This window comes from Tachyglossus aculeatus, chromosome 7 (assembly GCF_015852505.1).
Source record: "Tachyglossus aculeatus isolate mTacAcu1 chromosome 7, mTacAcu1.pri, whole genome shotgun sequence".
Classification (NCBI taxonomy): domain Eukaryota; kingdom Metazoa; phylum Chordata; class Mammalia; order Monotremata; family Tachyglossidae; genus Tachyglossus; species Tachyglossus aculeatus.
Genome location: NC_052072.1, coordinates 2,174,953 through 2,201,806, shown reverse-complemented (window position 1 = coordinate 2,201,806; position 26,854 = coordinate 2,174,953). Strand labels below are relative to the sequence as shown.

Sequence of the window (26,854 nt, the reverse complement as noted above, 5' to 3'; positions counted from 1 at the left end):
ACTTCCTATGCGCAAGGCACTGCTCTAAGCGCTGGGGAGGTTAGAAGGTGATCAGGTTGTCCCATGGGGGGCTCCCCGTCTTCATCCCCATTTTACAGAGGAGGGAACTGAGGCCCGGAGATTAATAAGAATGATGGCGTAAATGCGATGGAGTGGATGATGATGATGATGATGTTGATGATGATTATTCCCCCCCCCCCCCAGCGAGGTGATGAAGATGAAGCGGCGCTACGAGATCGGGCTGGAGAAGCTGGACTCGGCGGCCTCGCAGGTGTCCAGTATGCAGGCGGAGCTGGAGGCCCTGCGGCCCCAGCTGCAAGTGGCCAGCCGCGAGGTGGACGAGGTCATGGGCAGCATCGAGCGCGAGTCGGCCGAGGTGGCCAAGACGGAGCGGGTGGTCAAGGCCGACGAGGCGGTGGCCAACGAGCAGGCCCTGGCCGCCCGGGCCATCAAGGAGGAGTGCGACGCCGACCTGGCCGAGGCCCTGCCCATCCTGGACTCGGCCCTGGCCGCTCTGGACACCCTCACCGCCCAGGTCCGGACGCTCCCGGACTCCCCGCGTTGTCCCCGCGACGGCCGGCGGTCCCCCGCTCGTTCATTCCTAATGATAATAATAACGATAATGGCATTTATTAGGCCCAGAGAAGTGAAGTGACTTGCCCAAAGTCACACAGCTGACAATTGGCGGGGTCAGGATTTGAACCCTTGACCTCTGACTCCAGAGCCCGTGCTCTTTCCCCTGAGCCATGCTGCTTCCCTCTCATTCATTCATAGTAATAATAATGGTATTTATTAAGCGCTTCCTATGTGCAAAGCACTGTTCTAAGCGCTGGGGAGGTTACAATCAATCAATCAATCAATCGTATTTATTGAGCACTTACTGGGTGCAGAGCACTGGACTAAGCGCCTGGGAAGTCCAAGTTGGCAACATATAGAGACAGTCCCTACCCACCAGTGGGCTCACAGTCTAAAAGCCACGCTGCTTCCCACTCATTCGTTCATAATGATAATAATGGCATTTATTAAGCGCTTCCTATGTGCAAAGCACTGTTCTAAGCGCTGGGGAGGTTACAATCAATCAATCAATCGTATTTATTGAGCACTTACTGGGTGCAGAGCACTGGACTAAGCGCTTGGGAAGTCCAAGTTGGCAACATATAGAGACAGTCCCTACCCAACAGTGGGCTCACAGTCTAAAAGCCACGCTGCTTCCCACTCATTCGTTCATAATGATAATAATGGCATTTATTAAGCGCTTCCTATGTGCAAAGCACTGTTCTAAGCGCTGGGGAGGTTACAATCAATCAATCAATCAATCGTATTTATTGAGCGCTTACTGGGTGCAGAGCACTGGACTAAAGCACTTGGGAAGTCCAAGTTGGCAACATATAGAGACAGTCCCTGCCCAACAGTGGGCTCACAGTCTAAAAGCCATGCTGCTTCCCACTCATTTGTTCATAATAATAATAATGGCATTTGTTAAGTGCTTCCTATGGGCAAAGCACTGTGCTAAACGCTGGAGAGGTTACAGGGTGATGAGGTTGTCCCAAAGAAGGCTCACCGTCTTCATCCTCATTTTACACATGAGGGAACTGAGGCCCAGAGAAGTGAAGTGACTTGCCCAAAGTCACACAGCTGACAATTGGCGGGGTTAGGATTTGAACCCATGACCTCTGACTCCAGAGCCCATACTCTTTCCACTGAGCCATGCTGCTTCCCTCTCATTCGTTCATAATAATAATGATGGCATTTATGAAGCGCTTCCTATGTGCAAAGCACTGTTCTAAACGCTGGGGAGGTTACAGGGTGATGAGGTTGTCCCAAAGGAGGCTCACAGTCTTCATCCTCATTTTAAAGATGAGGGAACTGAGGCCCAGAGAAGTGAAGTGACTTTCCCAAAGTCACACAGCTGACAATTGGTAGAGCCGGGATTTGAACCCATGACCTCTGACTCCAGAGCCCATGCTCTTTCCCCTGAGTCATGCTGCTTCCCACTCATTCGTTCTTAATAATAATAATAATAATAATAATAATAATAATAATAATATAGTATGTATTAAGCACTTCCTATGTGCAAAGCACTGTTCTAACCACTGGGGAGGTTACAAGGTGATCAGGTTGTCCCAATGGAGGATCACAGTCTTCATCCCCATTTTAAAGATGAGGGAACTGAGGCCCAGAGAAGTGAAGTGACTTGCCCATAGTCACACAGCTGACAATTGTCAGAGCCGGGATTTGAACCCATGACCTCTGACTCCAGAACCCATGCTGTTTCTCCTGAGCCACGCTGCTTCCCACTCATTTGTTCATAGTAATAATGATGGCATTTATTAAGCACTTCCTATGTGCAAAGCACTGTTCTAAACGCTGGGGAAGTTACAGGGTGATCAGGTTGTCCCACGGGGGGCTCACAGTCTTCATCCCCATTTTACAGACGAGGGAACTGAGGCCCAGAGAATAATAATAATGATGGCACTTGTTAAGTGCTTCCTATGTGCAAAGCACTGTTCTAAATGCTGGGGAGGTTACGGGGTGATCAGGTTGTCCCACGGGAGGCTCAGTCTTTCATCCCCATTTTACAGATGAGGGAACTGAGGCCCAGAGAATAATAATGATGATGGCATTTGTTAAGTGCTTACTATGTGCAAAGAACTGTTCTAAACGCTGGAGAGGTTATAGGGTGATCAGGTTGTCCCACGGGAGGCTCACAGTCTTCGTCCCCATTTTACAGATGAAGTCACTGAGGCCCAGAGAATAATAATAATGATGGCATTTGTTAAGCGCTTACGATGTGCAAAGCACTGTTCTAAACTCTCGGGAGGTTACAGGGTGATCAGGTTGTCCCACGGGGGCTCACAGTCTTAACCCCATTTTACAGATGAGGGAACTGAGGCCCAGAGAAGTGAAGGGACTTGCCCAAAGTCACACAGCTGACAAGTGGTGGAGCCGGGATTTGAACCCATGACCTCTGACTCCAAAGCCCGGGCTCTTTCCACTGAGCCACGCTGCTTGTTGGGTAGGGACTGTCTCTATATATTGCCGATTTGTACTTCCCAAGCGCTTAGTACAGTGCTCTGCATACAGTAAGCGCTCAATAAGTGCGATGGAACGAATGAAGTCAGGAGAAGCAGCGTGGCCCAATGAAAAGAGCCCGGGCTTGGGAGTCAGGGATTATGGGTTCAAATCCCGGCTCCGCCAACTGTGAGCTGGGTGACTTTGGGCAAGTCACTTCACTTCTCTGGGCCTCAGTTCCCTCATCCGGAAAATGGGGATGAAGACTGTGAGCCCCCTGTGGGACAACCTGATCACCTCGTAACCTCCCCAGTGCTTAGAACAGTGCTTGACACATAGTAAGCGCTCAGTAAATGCCATCATTAAGCGCTGTAGACCGTGAGCTCATCGTGGGTAAGGAATGGTAGGGACCGTCTCTCTATGTTGCCAACTTGTACTTCCCAAGCGCTTAGTACAGTGCTCTGCACACAGTAAGCGCTCAATAAATACAATTGATGATGATGTTGCTGTTGATTGTTGTATTGTCCTCTCCCAAGCGCTCAGTCCAGCGCTCTGCACACAGAAAGCGCTCAATAAATACGACTGAAGGAATGAACAGATCCCGGGAAAGCCAAGCAGTTTTGGGGCCTATTTTTTTTAATGGTTTTTGTTAAGCGCTTACTATGTGCCAAGCACTGTTCTGAGCGCTGCGGTAGATACAAGGTCATCAGGTTGTCCCACGGGGGGCTCACAGACTCCATCCCCATTTGACGGATGAGGGAACTGAGGCCCAGAGAAGTGAAGTGACTTGCCCAAAGTCACACAGCGGATAGAAGCAGCGTGGCTTAGTGGAAAGAGCCCGGGCTTGGGAGTCAGAGGTCGTGGGTTCTAATCCTGGCTCCGCCACTTGTCACTCGTTCATTCATTCAGTCATATTTACTGAGCACTTACTGTGGGCAGGGCACTGTACTAAGCGCTTGGGAAGTACAAGTCGGCAACATCTAGAGACGGTCCCTACCCGACAGTGGGCTCACAGTCGAGGTCAGCTGTCAGCTAGGTCAGCTGTGGGACCTTGGGCAAGTCACTTCACTTCTCTGGGCCTCCGTGACCTCATCTGGAAAATGGGGATGAAGACTGGGAGCCCCACGAGGGAGAACCTGATCTCCTTGTAACTGCCCCAGCGCTTAGAACAGTGCTTGGCACATAGTAAGCGCTTAACAAATGCCAACATTATTATTATGGGGAAGCAGCGTGGCTCAGTGGAAAGAGCCCGGGCTTTGGAGTCGGAGTTCATGGGTTCGAATCCCGGCTCCGCCAATTGTCAGCTGTGTGACTTTGGGCAAGTCACTTCACTTCTCTGGGCCTCAGTGACCTCACCTGGAAAATGGGGTTGAAGACTGTGAGCCCCACGGGGGACAACCTGATCTCCTTGTAACTACCCCAGCGCTTAGAACAGTGCTTGGCACATAGTAAGCGCTTAACAAATGCCAACATTATTATTATGGGGAAGCACAGCGTGGCTCAGTGGAAAGAGCCTGGGCTTTGGAGTCAGAGGTCATGGGTTTGAATCGCGGCTCCGCCAATTGTCAGCTGTGTGACTTTGGGCAAGGCACTTCACTTCTCTGGGCCTCAGTGACCTCATCTGGAAAATGGGGATGAAGACTGGGAGCCCCACGAGGGAGAACCTGATCTCCTTGTAACTACCCCAACGCTTAGAACAGTCCTTGGCACATAGTAAGCGCTTAACAAACGCCAACATTATTATTACGGGGAAGCAGCGTGGCTCAGTGGAAAGAGCCCGGGCTTTGGAGTCGGAGTTCATGGGTTCGAATCCCGGCTCCACCAATTGTCAGCTGTGTGACTTTGGGCAAGTCACTTCACTTCTCTGGGCCTCAGTGACCTCATCTGTAAAATGGGGATTAAGATTGTGAGCCCCGCATGGGCCAACCTGATCACCTGGTAACCTCCCCAGTGCTTACAACAGTGCTTGGCACATAGTAAGCGCTTAATAAATGCCATCATTATTCTTCTAGACTGTGAGCCCACTGTTTGGGTAGGGACCGTCTCTAGATGTTGCCAACTTGGACTTCCCAAGCGCTTAGTCCAGTGCTCTGCACACAGTAAGCGCTCAATAAATACCACTGAATGAATGAATTCCTAACGGCGCCCATTATTCCCTTCCAGGACATTACGGTCGTGAAGTCCATGAAGAGCCCTCCCGCGGGGGTGAAGATCGTCATGGAGGCCATCTGCATCCTCAAAGGCATCAAGGCGGATAAAATCCCGGATCCGACGGGCTCCGGGAGGAAAATCGAGGATTTCTGGGGGCCGGCCAAGAGGCTCCTCGGAGACATCAGGTTCCTGCAGTCGCTTCACGAGTATGACAAGGATAACATCCCTCCGGCCTATATGGCCATCATCCGGAAACACTACCTTCCCAATCCGGATTTCGTCCCGGAAAAGATCCGGAATGCCTCCACCGCCGCCGAAGGCCTCTGCAAATGGGTCATAGCTATGGATTCCTACGATAAGTAAGGACCGGTGACCCGGCGGAGGGGAAGGCCGGGATAATAATAATAATAATAATAATAATGGCATTTATTAAGCGCTTACTATGTGTTCGAAGCGCTGGGGAGGTTACAAGGTGATCAGGTTGTCCCACGGGGGGCTCACAGTCAATCCCCATTTTACAGATGAGGTCACTGAGGCCCGGAGAAGTGAAGTGACTTGCCCACAGTCACCCAGCTGACAATTGGTGGAGCTGGGATTTGAACCCATGACCTCTGACTCCAAAGCCCGGGCTCTTTCCACTGAGCTGCGCTGGGATGCTCGGGGCTTGGGGGGTAATAATTAATAATGATAATGATGGTGTTTGTTAAGCTCTTACTATGTGCCGAGCACTGTTCTGAGCGCTGGGGGGGATACGGGGTCATCGGGTTGTCCCCCGTGGGGCTCACAGTCTTCATCCCCATTTGACAGATGAGGGAACTGAGGCCCAGAGGAGATAAGCGACTTCCTCATGGTCACACAGCAGACAAGTGGCAGAGCTGGGATTAATAATAATAATAGTAATAATAATATAATGGTATTTGTTAAGCGCTTACTATATGCTAAGCACTGTTCTAAGCACTGGGGGGGATACAAGGTCATCGGGGGTCCCAAGTGGGGTTCACAGACTTAATCCCCATTTTGCAGATGAGGGACCTGAGGCCCAGAGAAGTTACGTGTCTTGCCCAAGGCCACACAGCAGACAAGTGGCAGAGCCGGGATTAATAATAATAATAGTAATAATAATGGGGTTTGTTAAGCGCTTACTAAATGCAAAGCAGTGTTCTAAGCGCTGGGGAGGTTACAAGGTGATCAGCTTGTCCCACGGGGAGCTCACAGTCTTCATCCCCATTTTACAGATGAGGGAACTGAGGCCCAGAGAAGTGAAGTGACTTGGTCAAAGTCGCACAGCGGACAAGTGGCGGAGGAGGGATTTGAGCCCAAGACCTCCGACTCCAAAGCCCGGGCTCTTTCCACTGAGCCACGCTGCTTCTCATAATAATAATGATGGGATTGGTGAAGCGCTTACTAGGTGCCAAACACTGTCCTAAGTGCTGGAATGATTAGGGATGGCTTTAAGTAGTAATGGCAGGTAGAAATAAATAAATTACATCTGGAATCAATCAATCAATCAATCGTATTTATTGAGCACTTACTGTGTGCAGAGCACTGTACTAAGCGCTTGGGAAGTACAGGTTGGCAACACAACTTGTCCTGGAAGACAGACATTATCCTCATCATCATCATTCATATTTATTGAGTGCTTACTGTGTGCAGAGCACTGTACTAAGCGCTTGGGAAGTACAAGTTGGCAACATACGGCAACATTATGAAAATCAGTAAATAAATGACAGCTATAAACGAATAAGTGATGGACGTGAATAAATAAATACATTAGGGCAACCATTCAAACAATGTATTCATCGAGCACCTATGTGCAGAGCACTGTACTGAGCGATTGGGAAAATCAGTATAACAGAGTTGGCTGGCACGTTCCCTGCTCATGAAGAGCTTACGTTCAACTCGTACTTCCCAAGCGCTTAGTACAGTGCTCTGCGCACAGTAAGTGCTCAATAAATACGATTGAATGAATAAATGAATAGAGGGGGAGATGGACATTAATATGAATAAATAATTTATAGCGGGGAGACAGACGTTGATATAAACAAATGACAGATAGGAATAAACAAATCACAGCGGGGGATACCGACATTATTATAAATAAAGAAATTACGGACAGAAGTAAACAACTAACGGCCGGGAGACAGACATTGCTATGAATACTTGACGAGTAGAAATAAAAAAAAATTACAGAGGGGGAGACAGATGTTACCTAAATAAGAAAAAAATAATTGATAGCAAAAAGTAAATAAATGACGCCTATGAATAAATAACTGAATTAGGGCAGGGGAGACAGACGTTGATGTAAATAAATGCCGGATGGAAATGAATCAATGGCAGAAGTAAAGAAATTATGATGGGGAGACAGATATTATTCTACATGAAATTACAAATGGGTAGAAATCAATGAATGACAGCGAGAAATAAAGAAATCAATCAATCAATCAATCGTATTTATTGAGCGCTTACTGTGTGCAGAGCACTGTACTAAGCGCTTGGGAAGTCCAAGTTGGCAACATCTAGAGACGGTCCCTACCCAACAGTGGGCTCACAGTCTAAAAGGGGGAGATGGAGAACAAAACCAAGCATACTAACAAAATAAAATAAATAGAATAGATACGTACAAGTAAAATAAATAAATAAATAGAGTAATAAGAGTAAGAAATAGAGTAAGAGTAATAAGTCATAAGAGTAATAGAGTAAGAAATCACTCTGTGTACTCTCCAGGCCGAGCCCACTGTTGGGTAGGGGCCGTCTCTGTACATTGCCAACTTGTACTTCCCAAGCGCTTAGTACAGTGCTCTGCACACAGTAAGCGCTCAATAAATACGATTGATTGATTGATTGATTCATATCTGTCATTAATCTATTTCTATTATTGCCTCTCTCTCCCTCTGGAGAAGCAGCGTGGCCCAGTGGCAAGAACCCGGGCTTCGGAGTCCGAGGTCGTGGGTTCTAATCCCGCCTCTGCCACTTGTCAGCTGTGTGACATTGGGCAAGTCGCTTCTCTGGGCCTCAGTTCCCTCATCTGTCAAATGGGGATGAAGACCGTGAGCCCCCCGTGGGACAACCTGATCACCTTGTATCTCCCCCAGCGCTTAGAACAGTGCTCGGCACATAGTAAGCGTTGAACAAATACCATCATTTTTCTTCTTATTATTACTGTAAGCTCGTTGTGGGCAGGGAATGTGTCCATTTATTGTTGAATTTATTCACTCAATCGTATTTATTGAGCGCTGACTGTGTGCAGGGCACTGTACTAAACGCTTGGGAGAGGACAATAGAACCAAAACCAGTCACATTCCTTGCCCACAATGAGCTGATAATTTAGAGGATGAGTTTACAGTTGTATTGTCGTCTCCCAAGCACTTAGTACAGTGCTCTGCCCACAGAAAGCGCTCAATAAATATTAATGACTGACTCGGGGTCAGCCTCAGTGTCCTCAGTTGCTCTCTTAATGGCAGCTCAGAAACTCTCCCCTCTCCCCCCGGAGACCCCTGTGATCATTAGAACCCAGGACCCTAGCATCCTGGGCCTCCAGTGAGCAGAGAGGATGATAGGCATTTATAAAAATGATAATAATAATAATAATAATAATAATGATAATGATGGTATTTGTTACGCGCTTACTATATGTCAAGCACGGTTCTAAGCGCTTGGGGAGTTGCAAGGTCACTGGGTTGTCCCACGTGGGGTTCACAGTCTTCACCCCCATTTTCCAGATGAGGGAACTGAGGCCCAGAGAAGCAGCGTGGCTCAGTGGAAATCAATCCATCAATCAATCGTATTTATTGAGCGCTTACTGTGTGCAGAGCACTGTACTAAGCGCTTGGGAAGTCCAAGTTGGCAACATCTAGAGACGGTCCCTACCCAACAGTGGGCTCACAGTCTAGAAGGGGGAGACAGAGAACAAAACCAAACATACTAACAAAATAAAATAAATAGAATATATGTGTACAAGTAAAATAAGTAAATAAATAGAGTCATAAATATGTACAATACGTACAAGAGCCCGGGCTTTGGAGTCAGAGGTCATGGGTTCAAATCCCGGCTCCGCAAAATTGTCAGCTATGTGACTTTGGGCAAGTCACTTCACTTCTCTGGGCCTCAGTTCCCTCATCTGGAAAATGGGGATGAAGAGTGTGAGCCCCCCGTGGGACAACCCGATCACCTTGTATCCTCCCCAGCGCTTAGAACAGTGCTTTGCACATAGTAAGTGCTTAAAAATGTCATCCTTATTATTATTATCCCCATTTTGCAGATGTTATAATAATAATAATTATGGCATTTTCTAAGCACTTAGAACATTCAGTCACTCATTCAGTCGTATTTATTGAGCGCTTACTGTGTGCAGAGCACTGTACTAAGCGCCTGGGAAGTCCAAGTAGGCAACATATAGAGACGGTCCCTACCCAGCAACAGACTCACAGTCTAGAAGGAGGAGACAGGCAACAAAACAAAACATGTAGACAGTGTCAAAGTCGTCAGAACAAATAGAATTAAAGCTATACAGTGCTCGGTGCTTAAACAGTGCTCAGAGCTTAGGACAGTGCTTGGCATTTAGTAAGCTCTTAATAAATAATAATTATATGAATAATTATGGTACTTGTTGCATGCCAAGCACTATACTAAGCATTGGGGTGGATACAAGGTAATCAGGTTGTCCCACGTGGGGCTCACAGTCTTCATCCCCATTTGACAGATGTTATGTAGTAATAATAATAATAATAATCATAATAATGATAATGCATTTATTAAGTACTTACTATGTGCCATGCACCGTTCTAAGCGCTGGGGAGGATACAAGGTTATTATTATTATTATTATTATTAATAAAGACGATGGAATGAGTGAAAGGGAAACGATTGAACGAATGAATGGCTGGGCGAACCGATTCCCAGCCCAGCTGGCATTGGGGTCCCTCTTTCCCTTTAGGGTGGCAAAGGTGGTCGCCCCGAAAAAGATGAAGCTGAACCAGGCGGAAGGGGAGCTGAGCATCGCGATGGAAGGCCTGAGGAAGAAACAGGCCGCCCTGTGGGAAGTGCAGAACAAACTGGCCAAGCTGAGAGACACCCTCGTCCTGAACAAGCAGAAGAAGGCCGACCTGGAGAACCAGGTGAGCACCCCCGGCCGCCACGGCCGGCGGCCCGAGCTACCTTCCTTTGGCCGTGCCCGTCGAGGGCTCGCCGTGTAGGGAGCGCTGGCCTGGTGCATGGTGAGCGATTAACGAATACCACGGTGATTATGGTTTTTTTGTGATTATTATTGTCTTCTCTGGGGCCAGAGACAGGGGAGGGGCCGTTGAGGGAGTGAAAATACGGGGTACCCAGAAAACCAGGGTGGCATCCATCTAGGATCCGGCTCGGTGAAATGACTTAGGTTTGCGTGCTAAGCATGGAGGAGGAGGTGGAGGAGGAGGAGTGAGGAGGAAGAGGAGGAGGAGGAGGAGGTGGAGGAGAAGGAGGAAAAAGAGCAGAAGGAAGAGGAGGAGGAGGAACAGGAGAAGAAGGAGAAGGAGCATGAAGAGGAGGAGGAGAGGAGGAGGAAAAAGAGCAGGAGGAGGAGGTAGAGGAGAAGGAGGATAAAGAGCAGGAGGAGGAGGAGGAGGAACAGGAGAAGAAGGAGAAAGGATGAGGAAGAGGAGGAGAGGAGGAGAGGAGGAGGAAAAAGAGCAGGAGGAGGAGGTAGAGGAGGAGGAAAAAGAGCAGGAGGAGGAACAGGAGAAGAAGGAGAAAGAGGATGAGGAGGGGAGGTAGAGGAGAAGGAGGAAAAAGAGCAGAAGGAGGAGGAGGAACAGGAGAAGAAGGAGAAAGAGAATGAGGAGAAGGAGGAGAGGAGGAGGAGAAGAAGGAGAAAGAGGATAAGGAGAAGGAGGAGAGGAGGAGGAGAAGAGGAGGAGGAAAAAGAGCAGGAGGAGGAGGTAGAGGAGGAGGAAAAAGAGCAGAAGGAGGAGGAGGAGGAACAGGAGAAGGAGGAGAAAGAGGATGAGGAAGAGGAGGTAGAGGAGAAGGAGGAAAAAGAGCAGAAGGAGGAGGGGAAACAGGAGAAGAAGGAGAATGAGGATGAGGAGAAGGAGGAGAGGAGGAGGAAAAAAGAGCAGGAGGAGGAGGTAGAGGAGGAGGAAAAAGAGCAGAAGGAGGAAGAGGAGGAAGAGAAGAAGAAGGAGAAAGAGAATGAGGAGGAGAAGAGGAGGAGGAAAAAGAGCAGGAGGAGGAAGTGGAGGAGAAGGAGGAAAAGAGCAGAAGGAAGAGGAGGAGGAGGAACAGGAGAAGGAGAAAGAGGATGAGGAGAAGGAAACGAGGAGGAGGAGAGGAGGAGGAAAAAGATCAGGAGGAGGAGGAAAAGGAGGAGGAGGAAGAGAAGGAGGAGGAGAAGGAGGAGGAACAGGAGGAGGAACAGGAGAAGAAGGAGAAATCGTGAGGAGAGGAGGAGGAGGAGCAGGAAGAAGAGGAGGAGGAGAAGGAAGAGAAGAAGGAGAAAGCATGAGGAGGAGGAAGAGGAGGAGGAGGAGGTAAAGGAGGATGAGGAGGTAAAGGAGGAGGAGGAGGATGAAAAAGAGCAGGAGAAGGAAGTGAAGGAGGGGGAAAAAGAGCAGGAGGAGGGGGAGGAGGAGGAACTGGAGAAGAAGGAGAAACAGGATGAGGAGGAGGGGAAAGAGGGGATGACTTGGGCACAGGTCACAGGAGGAGCTGGCGACCTTGTCCAGAGAGCAGCCCCGCGCCCGCCGCCCCTAGATGGACAACTCCACCTCTATCACGTCCCCTATTTGAGATGTGTGCCTGTCCCGGGGATCAGAAGGCCTTGAGGGGTTTAAGGGAAGACCCCCGCCTCTGGCCCGGAATTCCCTCCGTCTCCCGGAAGGCCCAGAGCCGGCGAGGCCAGGCGGAGAGCAGGCCTTCCGTGGAGCCGGAGGGAGGGCCGCCACCGCCCCGCGGGCCTGGTTTGGGTCTCTGAGAAGCAGCGTGGCTCAGTGGAAAAAGCGCGGGCTTTGGAGTCAGAGGTCACGGGTTCAAATCCCGACTCCGCATATTGTCAGCTGGGTGACTTTGGGCAAGTCGCTTCACTTCTCTGGGCCTCTGTTTCCTCATCTGTCAAATGGGGATGAAGACTGTGAGCCCCCCACCGTGGGACAACCTGATCACCTTGTAACCTCCCCAGCGCTTAGAACAGCGCTTTGCAGTAAGCGCTTAATAAATGCCGTCATCATCATCCTAGGTGGACTTGTGCAGCAAGAAACTGGTGCGAGCGGAGCAGCTGATCGGAGGCCTCGGGGGCGAGAAATCCCGCTGGAGCCAGACGGCCTGCGACCTGGGCCGCCTCTACGTCAACCTGACGGGCGACATCCTCATCTCCGCCGGGGTCGTGGCCTACCTGGGCGCTTTCACCTCCGGCTACCGTCAGGTAAACCCGCCCCGCGGGGACACCCGCCGCCCTCGGACGGTCACTCGCTCAGCTGGTCCGTCTGTCAACCCGATTTATCCCGACTCCGCCACTTGTCGGCTGGGTGACTTTGGGCAAGTCACTTCAATCAATCAATCAATCAATCAATCAATCAGTCGTATTTATTGAGCGCTTACTGTGCGCAGAGCACTGGACTAAGCGCTTGGGAAGTCCAAGTTGGCAGCATAGAGAGACGGTCCCTACCCAACAGTGGGCTCACAGTCTAAAAGGGGGAGACAGAGAACTAAACCAAACATACTAACAAAATAAAATCAATAGAATAGATATGTACAAGTAAAATAAATAAATACTGTAATAAATATCATCATCATCAATCGTATTTATTAATGATAATAATAATAATAATAATAATAATAATAATAATAATGGCATTTATTAAGCGCTTACCACTGTACTAAGTGCTTGGGAAGTCCAAGTTGGCAACATAGAGAGACGGTCCCTACCGAACAACGGGCTCACCGTCTAAAAGGGGGAGACAGAGAACAAAACCAAACATACTAACAAAATAAAATCAATAGAATAGATATGTACAAGTAAAATAGAGTAATAAATATCATCATCATCATCCATCGTATTTATTGAGCGCTTACTGTGTGCAGAGCACTGGACTAAGCACTTGGGAAGTCCAAGTTGGCAGCATAGAGAGACAGTCCCTACCCAACAGTGGGCTCACAGTCTAGAAGGGGGAGGCAGAGAACAAAACCAAACATACTAACAAAATAAAATCAATAGAATAGATATGTACAAGTAAAATAAATAAATAAATAGATAGAGTAATAAATATCATCATCATCATCCATCGTATTTATTGAGCGCTTACTGTGTGCAGAGCACTGGACTAAGCGCTTGGGAAGTCCAAGTTGGCAGCGTAGAGAGACGGTCCCTACCCAACAGTGGGCTCACAGTCTAGAAGGGGGAGACAGAGAACAAAACCAAACATACTAACAAAATAAAATCAATAGTATAGATATGTACAAGTAAAATAAATAAATAGAGTAGTAAATATCATCATCATCATCATCAAACGTATTAATTGAGCACTTACTGTGTGCAGAGCACTGGACTAAGCGCTTGGGAAGTCCAAGTTGGCAGCATGGAGAGACAGTCCCTACCCAACAGTGGGCTCACAGTCTAAAAGGGGGAGACAGAGAACAAAACCAAACATACTAGCGAAATAAAATAAATAGAATAGATATGTACAAGTAAAATAAATAAATAGAGTAATAAATATCATCATCATCATCAATCGTATTTATTGAGCGCTTACTGTGTGCAGAGCACTGTACTAAGCGCTTGGGAAGTCCAAGTTGGCAACATATAGAGACAGTCCCTACCCAACAGTGGGCTCACAGTCTGAAAGGGGGAGACAGAGAACAAAACCAAACATACTAACAAAATAAAATCAATACAATAGATATGTACAAGTAAAATAAATAAATAGAGTAATAAATATGTACTTCACTTCTCTGGGCCTCAGTTCCCTCATCTGGAAAATGGGGATTAAGACGGTGGGCCCCAACGTGGGACAACGTGTTCACCTTGTAACCTCCCCAGCGCTTAGAGCAGTGCTTTGCACTTAGTAAGCACTTAGTAAATGCTATTATCATTATTATTGGGCGCTTACTGTGTGCTGAGCACTGGAATAAGCACTCGGAAGAGGCCTTCTAGACTGTGAGCCCGTTGTCGGGAAGGGACCGTCTCTATATGTTGCCGACTTGGACTTCCCAAGCGTTTAGTACAGTGCTCTGCACACAGGAAGCGCTCAGTAAATACGATGGAATGAATAAGCAGACACGTTCCCCACCCACAACGAGCTGACAGTCCAGAGCGGGGGAGACGGACGATAATAGAAATCAATAAATTATAGATATGGACGGAACTGTTATTACAACTACTAGAGAAGCAGCGTGGCTCGGTGGAAAGGGCCCGGGCTTGGGAGTCAGAGGTCATTCTTTCATTCAATTGTATTTATTGAGCGCTTACTGTGTGCAGAGCACTGTACTAAGCGCTTGGGAAGTACAAGTTGGCAACATATAGAGACGGTCCCTACCCATCAGCGGGCTCACAGAGAAAAGTGTTTGGAACATTCATTCATTCAATCGTATTTATGGAGCGCTTACTGTGTGCAGAGCACTGTGCTAAGCGCTTTCATTCATTCATTCATTCAATCGTATTTATTGAGCGCTTACTGTGTGCAGAGCACTGGACTAAGCGCTTTCATTCATTCATTCATTCAATCGTATTTATTGAGCGCTTACTGTGTGCAGAGCACTGTGCTAAGCACTTTCATTCATTCATTCATTCATCGTATTTATTGAGCGCTTACTGTGTGCAGAGCACTGTGCTAAGCACTTTCATTCATTCATTCAATCATATTTATTGAGCACTTACTGTGTGCAGAGCACTGTACTAAGCGCTTTCATTCATTCATTCAATCATATTTATTGAGCGCTTACTGTGTGCAGAGCACTGTACTAAGCGCTTTCATTCATTCACTCATTCATTCAGTCTTATTTATTGAGCACTTACTGTGTGCAGAGCACTGTACTAAGCGCTTTCATTCATTCATTCAGTCAGTCGTATTTATTGAGCACTTACTGTGTGCAGAGCACTGAACTGAGCGCTTGGGAAGTCCAAGTTGGCAACATATAGCGACGGTCCCTACCCAACAGTGGGCTCACAGCCTAGAAACAGTGGGCTCACAGTCTAGAAAATGATGGCATTTGTTAAGCACTTACTATGTGCCAAGCACCGTTCTAAGTGCTGGGGGGGATACAAGGTGATCAGGTTGTCCCACGGGGGGCTCACAGTCATAGTCCCCATTTTCCAGATGAGGGAACTGAGGCTCCGAGCGCTTACTGTGTGCAGAGCACTGTACCAAGCTCTTGGGAAGTACAAGTTGGCAACATATAGAGACGGTCCCTACCCATCAGCGGGCTCACAGGGAAAAGTGTTTGGCACATTCATTCATTCAATTGTATTTATTGTGCGCTTACTGTGTGCAGAGCACTGGACTAAATGCTTTCATTCATTCATTCATTCATTCACTCAATCGTATTTATTGAGCGCTTACTGTGTGCAGAGCACTGGACTAAGTGCTTTCATTCATTCATTCATTCAATCAATCGTATTTATTGAGCGCTTACTGTGTGCAGAGAGCACTGGACTAAGTGCTTGGGAAGTACAAGTTTGCAACATATAGAGACGGTCCCTACCCAACAAAGGGCACATAGTAAGTGCTTAAGAAATATTATTATTATTATTATTATTATTATTATTATTATTACAAGAACTCTTCCACCCAGTTGTGTGCTGATTATTATTATTATTATTCTAGACTGTGAGCCCACTGTTGGGTAGGGACCGTCTCTGTATGTTGCCAACTTGGACTTCCCAAGCACTTAGTCCGGTGCTCTGCACACAGTAAATGCTCAATAAATACGATTGATTGATTGATCATTATTTTTATTGTTATGATTATTACAAGACCTCTTCCACCCAGTCATGTGCTGATTATTATTATCATTATTCTAGACTGTGAGCCCACTGTTGGGTAGGGACTGTCTCTGTATGTTGCCAACTTGGACTTCCCAAGCGCTTAGTCTGGTGCTCTGCACACCATAAGTGCTCAATAAATACGATTGATTGATTGATTATTTTTATTATTATGATTATTACAAGAACTCTTCCACCCAGTCCTGTGCTGATTATCATTATTCTAGACTGTGAGCCCACTGTTGGGTAGCGACCATCTCTATATGTTGCCAACTTGTACTTCCCAAGCGCTTAGTCCGGTGCTCTGCACACCGTAAGTGCTCAATAAATACGATTGATTGATTGATTATTTTTATTATTATGATTATTACAAGAACTCTTCCACTCAGTCGTGTGCTGATTATTATTATCATTATTGTAGACTGTGAGCCCACTGTTGGGTAGGGACCGTCTCTGTATCTTGCCAACGTGGACTTCCCAAGCACTTCGCCCGGTGCTCTGCACACCGTAAGCACTCAATAAATACGATTGACTGATTGATCATTATTTTTATTATTATGATTATTACAAGAACCCTTCCACCCAGTTGTATGCTGATTATTATTATTCTAGACTGTGAGCCCACTGTTGAGTAGGGACCGTCTCTCTATGTTGCCAACTTGGACTTCCAAACACTTAGTCCAGTGCTCTGCACACCGTAAGTGCTCAATAAATGGGAATGATTGATTGATTCATTATTATTATGATTATTACAAGCACTCTTCCACCTAGTCTTGTGCTGCTGCCCATCTTCGGCCCCCTTTTCTCTCTCTCTGTGTGTCTGTCCATCTCTGTCGGTCTCTCCCAGAACCAAACGAAGGAGTGGGCGATCCTGTGTAAGAGCCGAGATATCCCGTGCTCCGAGGACTACTCCTTGACGAGCACCCTGGGGGAGCCGATAAAAATCCGCGCGTGGACCATCGCCGGCCTGCCTTCCGACTCCTTCTCGATCGACAACGGGATCATCATCATGTAAGGCCCGCCCGCCTCCCCTTCCCCTGCTCTATTACTCTATTTATTATTTTATTTGTACCGATTTATCTATTTATTTCATTGGGTTAATATGTTCTGTTTTGTCGTCTGTCTCCCCCTTCTATCAATCGATCAATCGCATTTGACTGGGACTAGACTGGGAGCCCGCTGTTGGGTAGGGGCCGGCTCTAGATGTTGCCGACTTGGACTTCCCAAGCGCTTAGTCCGGTGCTCTGCGCACAGTAAGCGCTCAATGAATACGATAGATTGAATGAATGAATGAATGAAAGTGCTTAGTCCAGTGCTCTGCACACAGTAAGCGCTCAATGAATACGATTGAATGAATGAATGAATGAATGAAAGTGCTTAGTCCAGTGCTCTGCACACAGTAAGCGCTCAATAAATACGATTAAATGAATGAATGAATGAATGAATGAAAGTGCTTAGTCCAGTGCTCTGCACACAGTAAGCACTCAATAAATATGATTGAATGAATGAATGAATGGAAGAGATTAGTCCAGTGCTCTGCACACAGTAAGCGCTCAATGAATAAAATTGAATGAATGAATGAATGAAAGTGCTTAGTCCAGTGCTCTGCACACAGTAAGTGCTCAATAAATACGATTGAATGAATGAATGAGTAAATGCTGGATAACTGCCCTTCAAGGCCTTACTGAAGGCCTGTCTCCTCCAGAAAGTCTTCCCTGACTGCGCGTCTCTATATGTTGCCAACGTGTACTTCCCAAGCGCTTAGTCCAGTGATCTGCACACAGTATGTGCTCAATAAATATAATTGAATGAATGAATGAATAAATGCTGGACAACTGCCCTTCAAGGCCTTACTGAATGCCCATCTCCTCCAGGAAGTCTTCCCTGACTGCACGTCTCTATATGTTGCCAACCTGTCCTTCCCAATCGCTTAGTCCAGTGCTCTGCACACAGTAAGCACTCAATATATACAATTGAATGAATGAATGAATGAAAGTACATAGTCCAGTGATCTGCACACAGTAAGTGCTCAATAAATGATTGAATGAATGAATGAATGAATGAAGGGCTTAGTCCAGTGCTCTGCACACAGTAAGCACTCAATAAATACGATTGAATGAATGAATGAATGAATGAATGAATGAATAAATACTGGACAACTGCCCTTCATGGCCTTACTGAAGGTCCATCTCCTCCAGGAAGTCTTCCCTCACTGTGCCCCACTTTCCTCTTCTCCCACTCCCTTCTGCGTCACCCCAACTCGCTCCCTCCCTTCATCCTTTATTACTCTATTTATTTATTTATTTTACTTGTACGTATTCTATTTATTTATTTTATTTTGTTGATATGTTTTGTTTAGTTCTCTGTCTCCCCCGTCTAGACTGTGAGCCCGCTGTTGGGTAGGGCCTGTCTCTAGATGTTGCCAACCTGTACTTCCCAAGCGCTTAGTCCAGTGCTCTACACACAGTAAGCGCTCAATAAATACGATGGAATGAGCGAATGAATGAATCCCAACATTTCTTCACCTTCGACATTCTGTTGCCGAATTGTACTTTCCAAACGCTTAGTCCAGTGCTCTGCATACAGTAAGTGTGCGACTGTCTCTGTATGTTGCCACCTTGTACTTCCCAAGCGCTTAGTACAACAGTGAGCCCACTGTTGGGTAGGGACTGTCTCTATATGTTGCCAACTTGGACTTCCCAAGCGCTTAGTCCAGTGCTCTGCACACAGTAAGCGCTCAATAAATACGATTGATTGATTGATAAATAAGATGGAATGAATGAATAAATGAACCCCGGCTCTGCCATCCATTCATTCCTTCTATTGTACATAATAATAATAATAATAATAATAATAATAATAATAACCAAATGCCAGCATTATTATTATTCCATTACTATTTCCGTCCAGGAACGCGCGGAGATGGCCACTGATGATTGACCCCCAGGGTCAGTCCAACAAATGGGTGAAGAACATGGAGAAGGCCAACAGCCTGCACATCATCAAACTGAGCGATTCCGATTACGTGAGGACCCTGGAAAACTGCATCCAGTTCGGAACACCGGGTATGAGGGCACGGCCCGCATCCCTGTTGTCAATCAATCAATCAATCAATCAATCAATCGTGTTTATTGAGCGCTTACTGTGTGCAGAGCACTGTACTAAGCACTTGGGAAGTCCAAGTTGGCAACATATAGAGACAGTCCCTACCCAACAGTGGGCTCACAGCCTAGAGGGGGGAGACAGAGAACAAAACCAAACATATTAACAACATAGTAGCTCAGTGGAAAGAGCCCGGGCTTTGGAGTCAGAGGTCATGGGTTCAAATCCCTCCTCCGCCAGTTGTCAGCTGGGTGACTTTGGGCAAGTCACTTCACTTCTCCGGGCCTCAGTTTCCTCATCAGTAAAATGGGGATGAAGACTGTGAGCCCCCCGTGGAACAACCTGATCACCTTGTAACCTCCCCAGCGCTTAGAACAGTGCTTTGCACATAGTAAGCGCTTAATAAATGCCATTATTATTATTATTATCATAAATAAATAGAGTAATAAATCCGTACAAACATATATACATATATACAAGTGCTGTGGGGAGGGGAAGAAGGTAAGTCGAGGGAGGTGGGGGGAGAGGAAGGATGGTATTTGTTAAGCGCTTACTAGATGCCAAGCGCAAATGAGAGGTCTCTCTCTCTCCCACACTGACCCTTAATAATAATAATAGACTGTGAGCCCGTTGTCGGGTAGGGACCGCCTCTATAGGTTGCCGACTTGTACTCCCCAAACGCTTAGTACAGTGCCCTGCACACAGTAAGTGCTCAATAAATAGGATGGAATGAATGCATCCATCCATCAATCCATCAGTGTGAGTAGAGAAGCAGGGTGGCTCAGTGGAAAGAGCCCGGGCTCTGGAGTCAGACAAGTGGCAGAGCCGGGATTCGAACCCATGACTTCTGACTCCAAAGCCCGGGCTCTTTCCACCGGGCCACGCTGCTTCTCTTAACTAAATAATAATAATAATAATAATAATAATAATAATAATAATATTGGTATTTTTTAAGCACTTACTATGTGCAAAGCACTGTTCTAAGCGCTGGGGGGAACACAAGGAGATGAGGTTGTCCCACGTGGGGCTCACAGTCTTAATCCCCATTTTACAGAGGAGGGAACTGAGGCACAGAGAAGTGTAGAGACTTGCCCAAGGTCACACAGCAGACAACTAAATGAGTTCAGTCTTCTAGACGGTGAGCCCACTGTTGGGTAGGGACCGTCTCTTATGTTGCCAACTTGGTCTTCCCAAGCGCTTAGTACAGTCCTCTGCACACAGTAAGCGCTCAATAAATACGATTGATTGATTGATTCAGTTCCATCCCATCGCCGGCCTTATCGACCGACGGCCTGGTCGTGGGATGGGACCGGGTCCCCGGCCGTTCATGCATTCAGTCGTATTTCTTGAGCGCTTACTGTGTGCAGAGCACTGTACTAAGCGCTTGGGACGTCCAAGTCGGCAACATCTAGAGACGGTCCCGACCCAACAGTGGGCTTACAGTCTAGGAGGGGGGAGACAGACGACAAAACAAAACGTGTGGACAAGTGTCAGGTCGTCAGACCAGCTCTGTGGCGTCGGGCCTGCTCCCCAGCGCCTGATGGGCGCTCAGTACATCCCAGGGATTGACTGGGGAGGTGTCTCCTCTGTTCCAGTGCTACTGGAGAACGTCGGGGAGGAACTGGACCCCATTTTGGAGCCGCTGCTCCTGAAGCAGACGTTCAAACAGGGGGGTAGCACCTGTATCCGCCTGGGCGACGCCACCATCGAATACGCCGCCGATTTCCGCTTCTACATCACCACCAAGCTCCGGAATCCGCACTACCTCCCCGAGACCTCCGTCAAGGTCGGTGGGGGGGACCAAATCGATAATAATAATCAATCAATCGTATTTATTGAGCGCTTACTATGTGCAGAGCACTGTACTAAGCGCTGGGGGGGGGGAAACAAGGTGATCAGGTTGTCCCCTGTGGGGCTGACAGTCTTCATCCCCATCTGACAGATGAGGGAACTGAGGCCCGGAGAATCAATCAATCAATCAATTGTATTTATTGAGCGCTTACTGTGTGCAGAGCACTGGACTAAGCGCTGGGGAGGTACAAGTTGGCAACATCTAGAGACGGTCCCTAATAATAATAATAATAATAATAATGGCATTTATTAAGTGCTGACTATGTGCAAAGCGCTGTTCTAAGTGCTGGGGGGGGATACAAGGTGATCAGGTTGTCCCCTGTGCGGCTCACAGTCTTCATCCCCATTTGACAGATGAGGGAACTGAGGCCCGGAGAATCAATCAATCAATCAATCAGTTTTATTTATTGAGCGCTTACTGTGTGCAGAGCACTGGACTAAGTGCTTGGGAGGTACAAGTTGGCAACATCTAGAGACGGTCCCTAATAATAATAATAATAATAATAATAATAATAATAATAATAATGGCATTTATTAAGTGCTGACTATGTGCAAAGCGCTGTTCTAAGTGCTGGGGGGGGATACAAGGTGATCAGGTTGTCGCCTGTGGGGCTCACAGTCTTCATCCCCATTTGACAGATGAGGGAACTGAGGCCCGGAGAATCAATCAATCAATCAATCAATCAGTTGTATTTATTGAGCGCTTACTGTGTGCAGAGCACTGGACTAAGTGCTTGGGAGGTACAAGTTGGCAACATCTAGAGACGGTCCCTAATAATAATAATAATAATAATAATAATAATAATAATGGCATTTATTAAGTGCTGACTATGTGCAAAGCGCTGTTCTAAGTGCTGGGGGGGGGGGGATACAAGGTGATCAGGTTGTCGCCTGTGGGGCTCACAGTCTTCATCCCCATTTGACAGATGAGGGAACTGAGGCCTGGAGAATCAATCAATCAATCAATTGTATTTATTGAGCGCTTACTGTGTGCAGAGCACTGGACTAAGCGCTTGGGAGGTACAAGTTGGCAACATCTAGAGACGGTCCCTAATAATAATAATAATAATAATAATAATAATAATAATGGCATTTATTAAGTGCTGACTATGTGCAAAGCACTGTTCTAAGTGCTGGGGGGGGGGATACAAGGTGATCAGGTTGTCCCCTGTGCGGCTCACAGTCTTCATCCCCATCTGACAGATGAGGGAACTGAGGCCCGGAGAATCAATCAATCAATCAATCAATCAATCAGTTGTATTTATTGAGCGCTTACTGTGTGCAGAGCACTGGACTAAGCGTTTGGGAGGTACAAGTTGGCAACATCTAGAGACAGTCCCTACCCAGCAGCGGGCTCACAGTCTAGAAGGGGGAGACAGACAACCAAACCAAACATATTTTGTTTCTTTTAGACTGTGAGCCCACTGTTGGGTAGGGACTGTCTCTAGATGTTGCCAACTTGTACTTCCCAAGCGCTTAGTCCAGTGCTCTGCACAAAGTAAGCGCTCAATAAATACGATTGATTGATGGATATTTTGTGACTTGCCCAGAGTCACACAGCTGACAATTGGCGGAGCGGAACTTGAACCTGTGACCTCTGACTCCAAAGCCTGTGCTCTTTCCAATGAGCCATGCTGCTTCTCATGATGATGATAATAATAATAATAATAATAATGATAATAATGATGATGGTATTTGCTAAGCGCTTACTAGGTGCCAGACGCGAATGAGGGGGCTCCCTCTCTCCCACAGTGATCCTTAATAATAATAATAATAATAATAATAATCATGATGGTGCTTGTTCAGCACTTACTAGGTGCCAAGGGCACATGAGGGGGGGCTCTCTGTCTCCCACACTGACCCTTAATAATAATAATAATAATCATGATGGTATTTGTTCAGCACCTACTAGGTGCCAAGCGTGAATGAGGGGGGTCTCTCTCTCCCATAGTGACCCTTAATAATAATCATAATCATGATGGTATTTGTTCAGCACTTACTAGGTGCCAAGCGCAAATGAGGGGGGGCTCTCTGTCTCCCACACTGACCCTTAATAATAATAATAATCATGATGGTATTTGTTCAGCACTTATTAGGTACCAAGCGGAAATGAGGGGGCTCTCTCTCTCCCACACTGACCCTTAATAATAATCATAATCATGATGAAATTTGTTAAGCGCTTACTAGGTGCCAAGCGCAAATGAGGGGGCTCTCTCTCTCTCCCAAACTGACCCTTAATAATGATAATAATAATTATGATGGTATTCGTTCAGCACTTACTAGGTGCCAAGCACAAATGAGGGGGGGGGTCCTCTCTCTCTTCCACACTGACCCTTAATAATAATAATAATAATAATAATAATAATAATAATAATAATAATAATATCATGATGGTAAGCGCAAATGAGGGGGCTCTCTCTCTCTCCCACACTGACCCTTAATAATAATAATAATAATCATGATGGTATTTGTTCAGCACTTACTAGGTGCCAAGCCCGAATGAGGAGGGTCTCTCTCTCCCACACTGACCCTTAATAATAATAATAATAATAATAATAATAATAATAATAATAATGATGGTATTTGTTCAGCACTTATTAGGTGCCAAGCGTGAATGAGGGGGTGTCTCTCTCTCCCATACTGACCCTTAATAATAATCATCATCATGATGGTATTTGTTAAGCGCTTACTAGGTGGCAAGTGCAAATGAGGGGGCTCTCTCTCTCTCACACTGTCCCTTAATAATAATGATAATAATAATAACCATGATAATCATGATGGTGTTTGTTAAGTGTTTACTAGTTAAATAATAATAATGTTGGTATTTGTTAAGCACTTACTATGTGCCGAACACTGTTCTAAGTGCTGGGGGAGATACAGGGTAATCAGGTTGTCCCATCGTCATGATGGTATTTGTTAAGCGCTTACTAGGTGGCAAGTGCAAATGAGGGGGCTCTCTCTTTCCCACACTGACCCTTAATGATAGTGATTATCATCATGATGGTATTTGTTAAGCGCTTACTAGATAAATAATAATAATGTTGGTATTTGTTAAGCACTTACTATGTGCCAAGCACTGTTGTAATTGCTGGGGGAGATACAGGGTAATCAGGTTGTCCCATTAGGGGCTCACAGTCTTCATCCTCATTTTGCGGATGAGGTCACTGAGGCCCAGAGAAGTGAAGTGACTTGCCCAAAGTCCCACAGCTGACAAGTGGTGGGGGTCAGAATTTGAACCCATGGCCTCTGACTCCAAAGCCTGTGCTCTGTCCAATGAGCCACGCTGTTTCTCATGATAATAATAATGATAATAATAATAACAACAATAATAATAATAATGATAATAATAATAATGATGGTATTTGTTAGGCTCTTACTAGATGCCAAGCGCAAATGAGGGGCTTTCCCTCTCTCCCATACTGACCCTTAATAATAGTAGTAATAATAATAATCGCGATAGTATTTGTTAAGCACTTACTAGGTGGCAAGCACAAATGAGGGTGTTCTATCCCTCTCCCACACTGACCCTTATCAATAATAATAATAATAATAATAATAATAATAATAATCGTGATGGTATTTGTTAAGCGCTTACTAGGTGGCAAGTGCAAATGAGGGGACTCTCTGTCTCCCACAGTGACCCTTAATAATAATAATAATAATAATAATAATAATAATAATGGTATTTGTTAAGCACTTACTAGATAAATAATAATAATGTTGGTATTTGTTAAGCACTTACTATGTGCGAAGCACTGTTCTAAGCGCTGGGGGAGATACAGGGTAACCAGGTTGTCCCACGGGGTGCTCACAGTCTTCATCCTCATCTTACAGATGAGGGAACTGAGGCCCAGAGAAGTGAAGTGACTTGCCCAACGTCACACAGCTGATAAGTGGCAGAGCCGGGATTAGAACCCATGACCTCTGACTCCCAAGCCCGGGCTCTTTCCACTGAGCCACGCTGCTGCTAAGCCCAAATGAGGGGGCTCTCTCTCTCCCACACTGACCGTTAATAATAATCATCATCATCATCATCATCATCATCATCATGGTATTTGTTAAGCGCTTACTAGGTGGCAAGCACAAATGAGGGGGCTCTCTCTCTCCCACACTGACCATTAATAATAATAATAATGATGATAATAATAATAATAATAATAATCACGATGGTATTTGTTAAGCGCTAACTAGGTGCCAAGCACAAATGAGGGGGCTCTCTCTCTCCCACACAGACCCTTAATAATAATAATCATGATGGTATTTGTTAAGCGCTTACTAGGTGCCAACCCCAAATGAGGGGGCTCTCTCTCTCCCACACTGACCCTTCATAATAATAGTCATGATGGTATTTGTTAAGCGCTTACTATGTGCCGCGCTGGGGGAGATACGAGGTGATGAGGTTGTCCCCCATGGGGCTCACAGTCTTCATCCCCATTTGACAGGTGAGGTAGCAGAAGCATAGAGAATAATAATAATAATGATATTGATGGTATTTTTTAAGCACTTACTATGTGCCAAGAACAAATAGGGGGGCTCTCTCTCTCTCCCACTCTGACCCTTAATAATAATGATAATAATCATAATATTACATTATATTACTATATTATATTATATTATATTACATTATATTTTATTATATTTCATTATGTTATATTATATTATGTTATATTATAATTATATTATATTATATTTCATTATAGTATATTATAATCAGATTATATTATCATTATTATGATGGAGTTTGTTATATTATATTATAATTATGTTGTCGTTATTATTATTATTATTATTATTATTATTATTATTATTATTATTATTGAATTTGTTAAGCACTTACTATGTGCCAAGTGCTATTCGAAGCACTGGGAGTGATACAAGGTGATGAGGTTGTCCCCTGTGGGGCGCACAGATTTCATCCCCATTTGACAGATGTGGTCACTGAGGCCCAGAGAATAATAATAATAATGATGGTAATAATAATAATAATAATAATAATAATAATGATAATAATAATAATAATAATATTGATGGCATTTGTTAAGCGCTTACTCTGTGCCAAGCACTCTTCTGAGCGCTGGGGAGGATACAAGGTGATCAGGTTGTCCCACGGTGGGGGGGCTCACAGTCTTTATCCCCATTTTCCAGATGAGGGAATGGGGACCCAGAGAAATTAAGCGAGTTGCCCAAGATCACCTGATTATCTTGTGTCTACCCTAGCACTTTGCACACAGGGTTTAACAAATCCCACAATTTATTATTATTATTATTATTATTATTATTATTATTATTATTATTATTGTTGTTGTTGTTGTTATTATCATCTTTGTGGTTCAAAACAAAAGGCATCCAAACTGTGTCTGCGTTGTTGGCATATGAAAGAAGGCTTAGCCCTTGGCTCGGTTGTTGGGAACTTTGATGAGAAAAGATCCATCGTGGAAAGAATAAAGTTAACGTTTCTCAGGCCCTCTGACTGGAGTAATAATAATAACAATAGCGATGATGGTATTTGTTAAGCGCTTACTATGTGCCAGGCACTGTACTAAGCCCTGGGGGGGATGATGACGATGATGATGGCATTTGTTAAGCGCTTACTATGTGCCAGGCACTGTACTAAGCCCTGGGGGGGATGATGAAGGATGATGGCATTTGTTAAGTGCTTACTATGTGCCAGGCACTGTACTAAGCTCTGAGGGGGATGACGATGAGGAGGAGGGCATTTGTTAAGTGCTTACTATGTGCCAGGCACTGTACTAAGCTCTGAGGGGGATGACGATGAGGAGGAGGG

The 26,854-nt window shown here is 45.8% G+C and overlaps 1 protein-coding gene across 5 annotated transcripts in view; it reads left to right on the top strand.

The window, feature by feature from the left end:
• The window catches only part of DNAH7 (dynein axonemal heavy chain 7), a 356,587-nt gene that overhangs the window by 246,129 nt on the left and 83,604 nt on the right, over nt 1–26,854 (top strand). For all 5 annotated transcript variants that reach the window (XM_038748902.1, XM_038748901.1, XM_038748903.1 and 2 more), the window contains 7 exons: nt 205–535; nt 5,176–5,522; nt 10,096–10,276; nt 12,376–12,561; nt 16,964–17,127; nt 19,027–19,181; nt 20,814–21,004. In XM_038748902.1, coding sequence (XP_038604830.1) covers nt 205–535; nt 5,176–5,522; nt 10,096–10,276; nt 12,376–12,561; nt 16,964–17,127; nt 19,027–19,181; nt 20,814–21,004 — 1,555 coding nt within the window. The remainder of the gene's footprint in view (nt 1–204; nt 536–5,175; nt 5,523–10,095; nt 10,277–12,375; nt 12,562–16,963; nt 17,128–19,026; nt 19,182–20,813; nt 21,005–26,854) is intronic.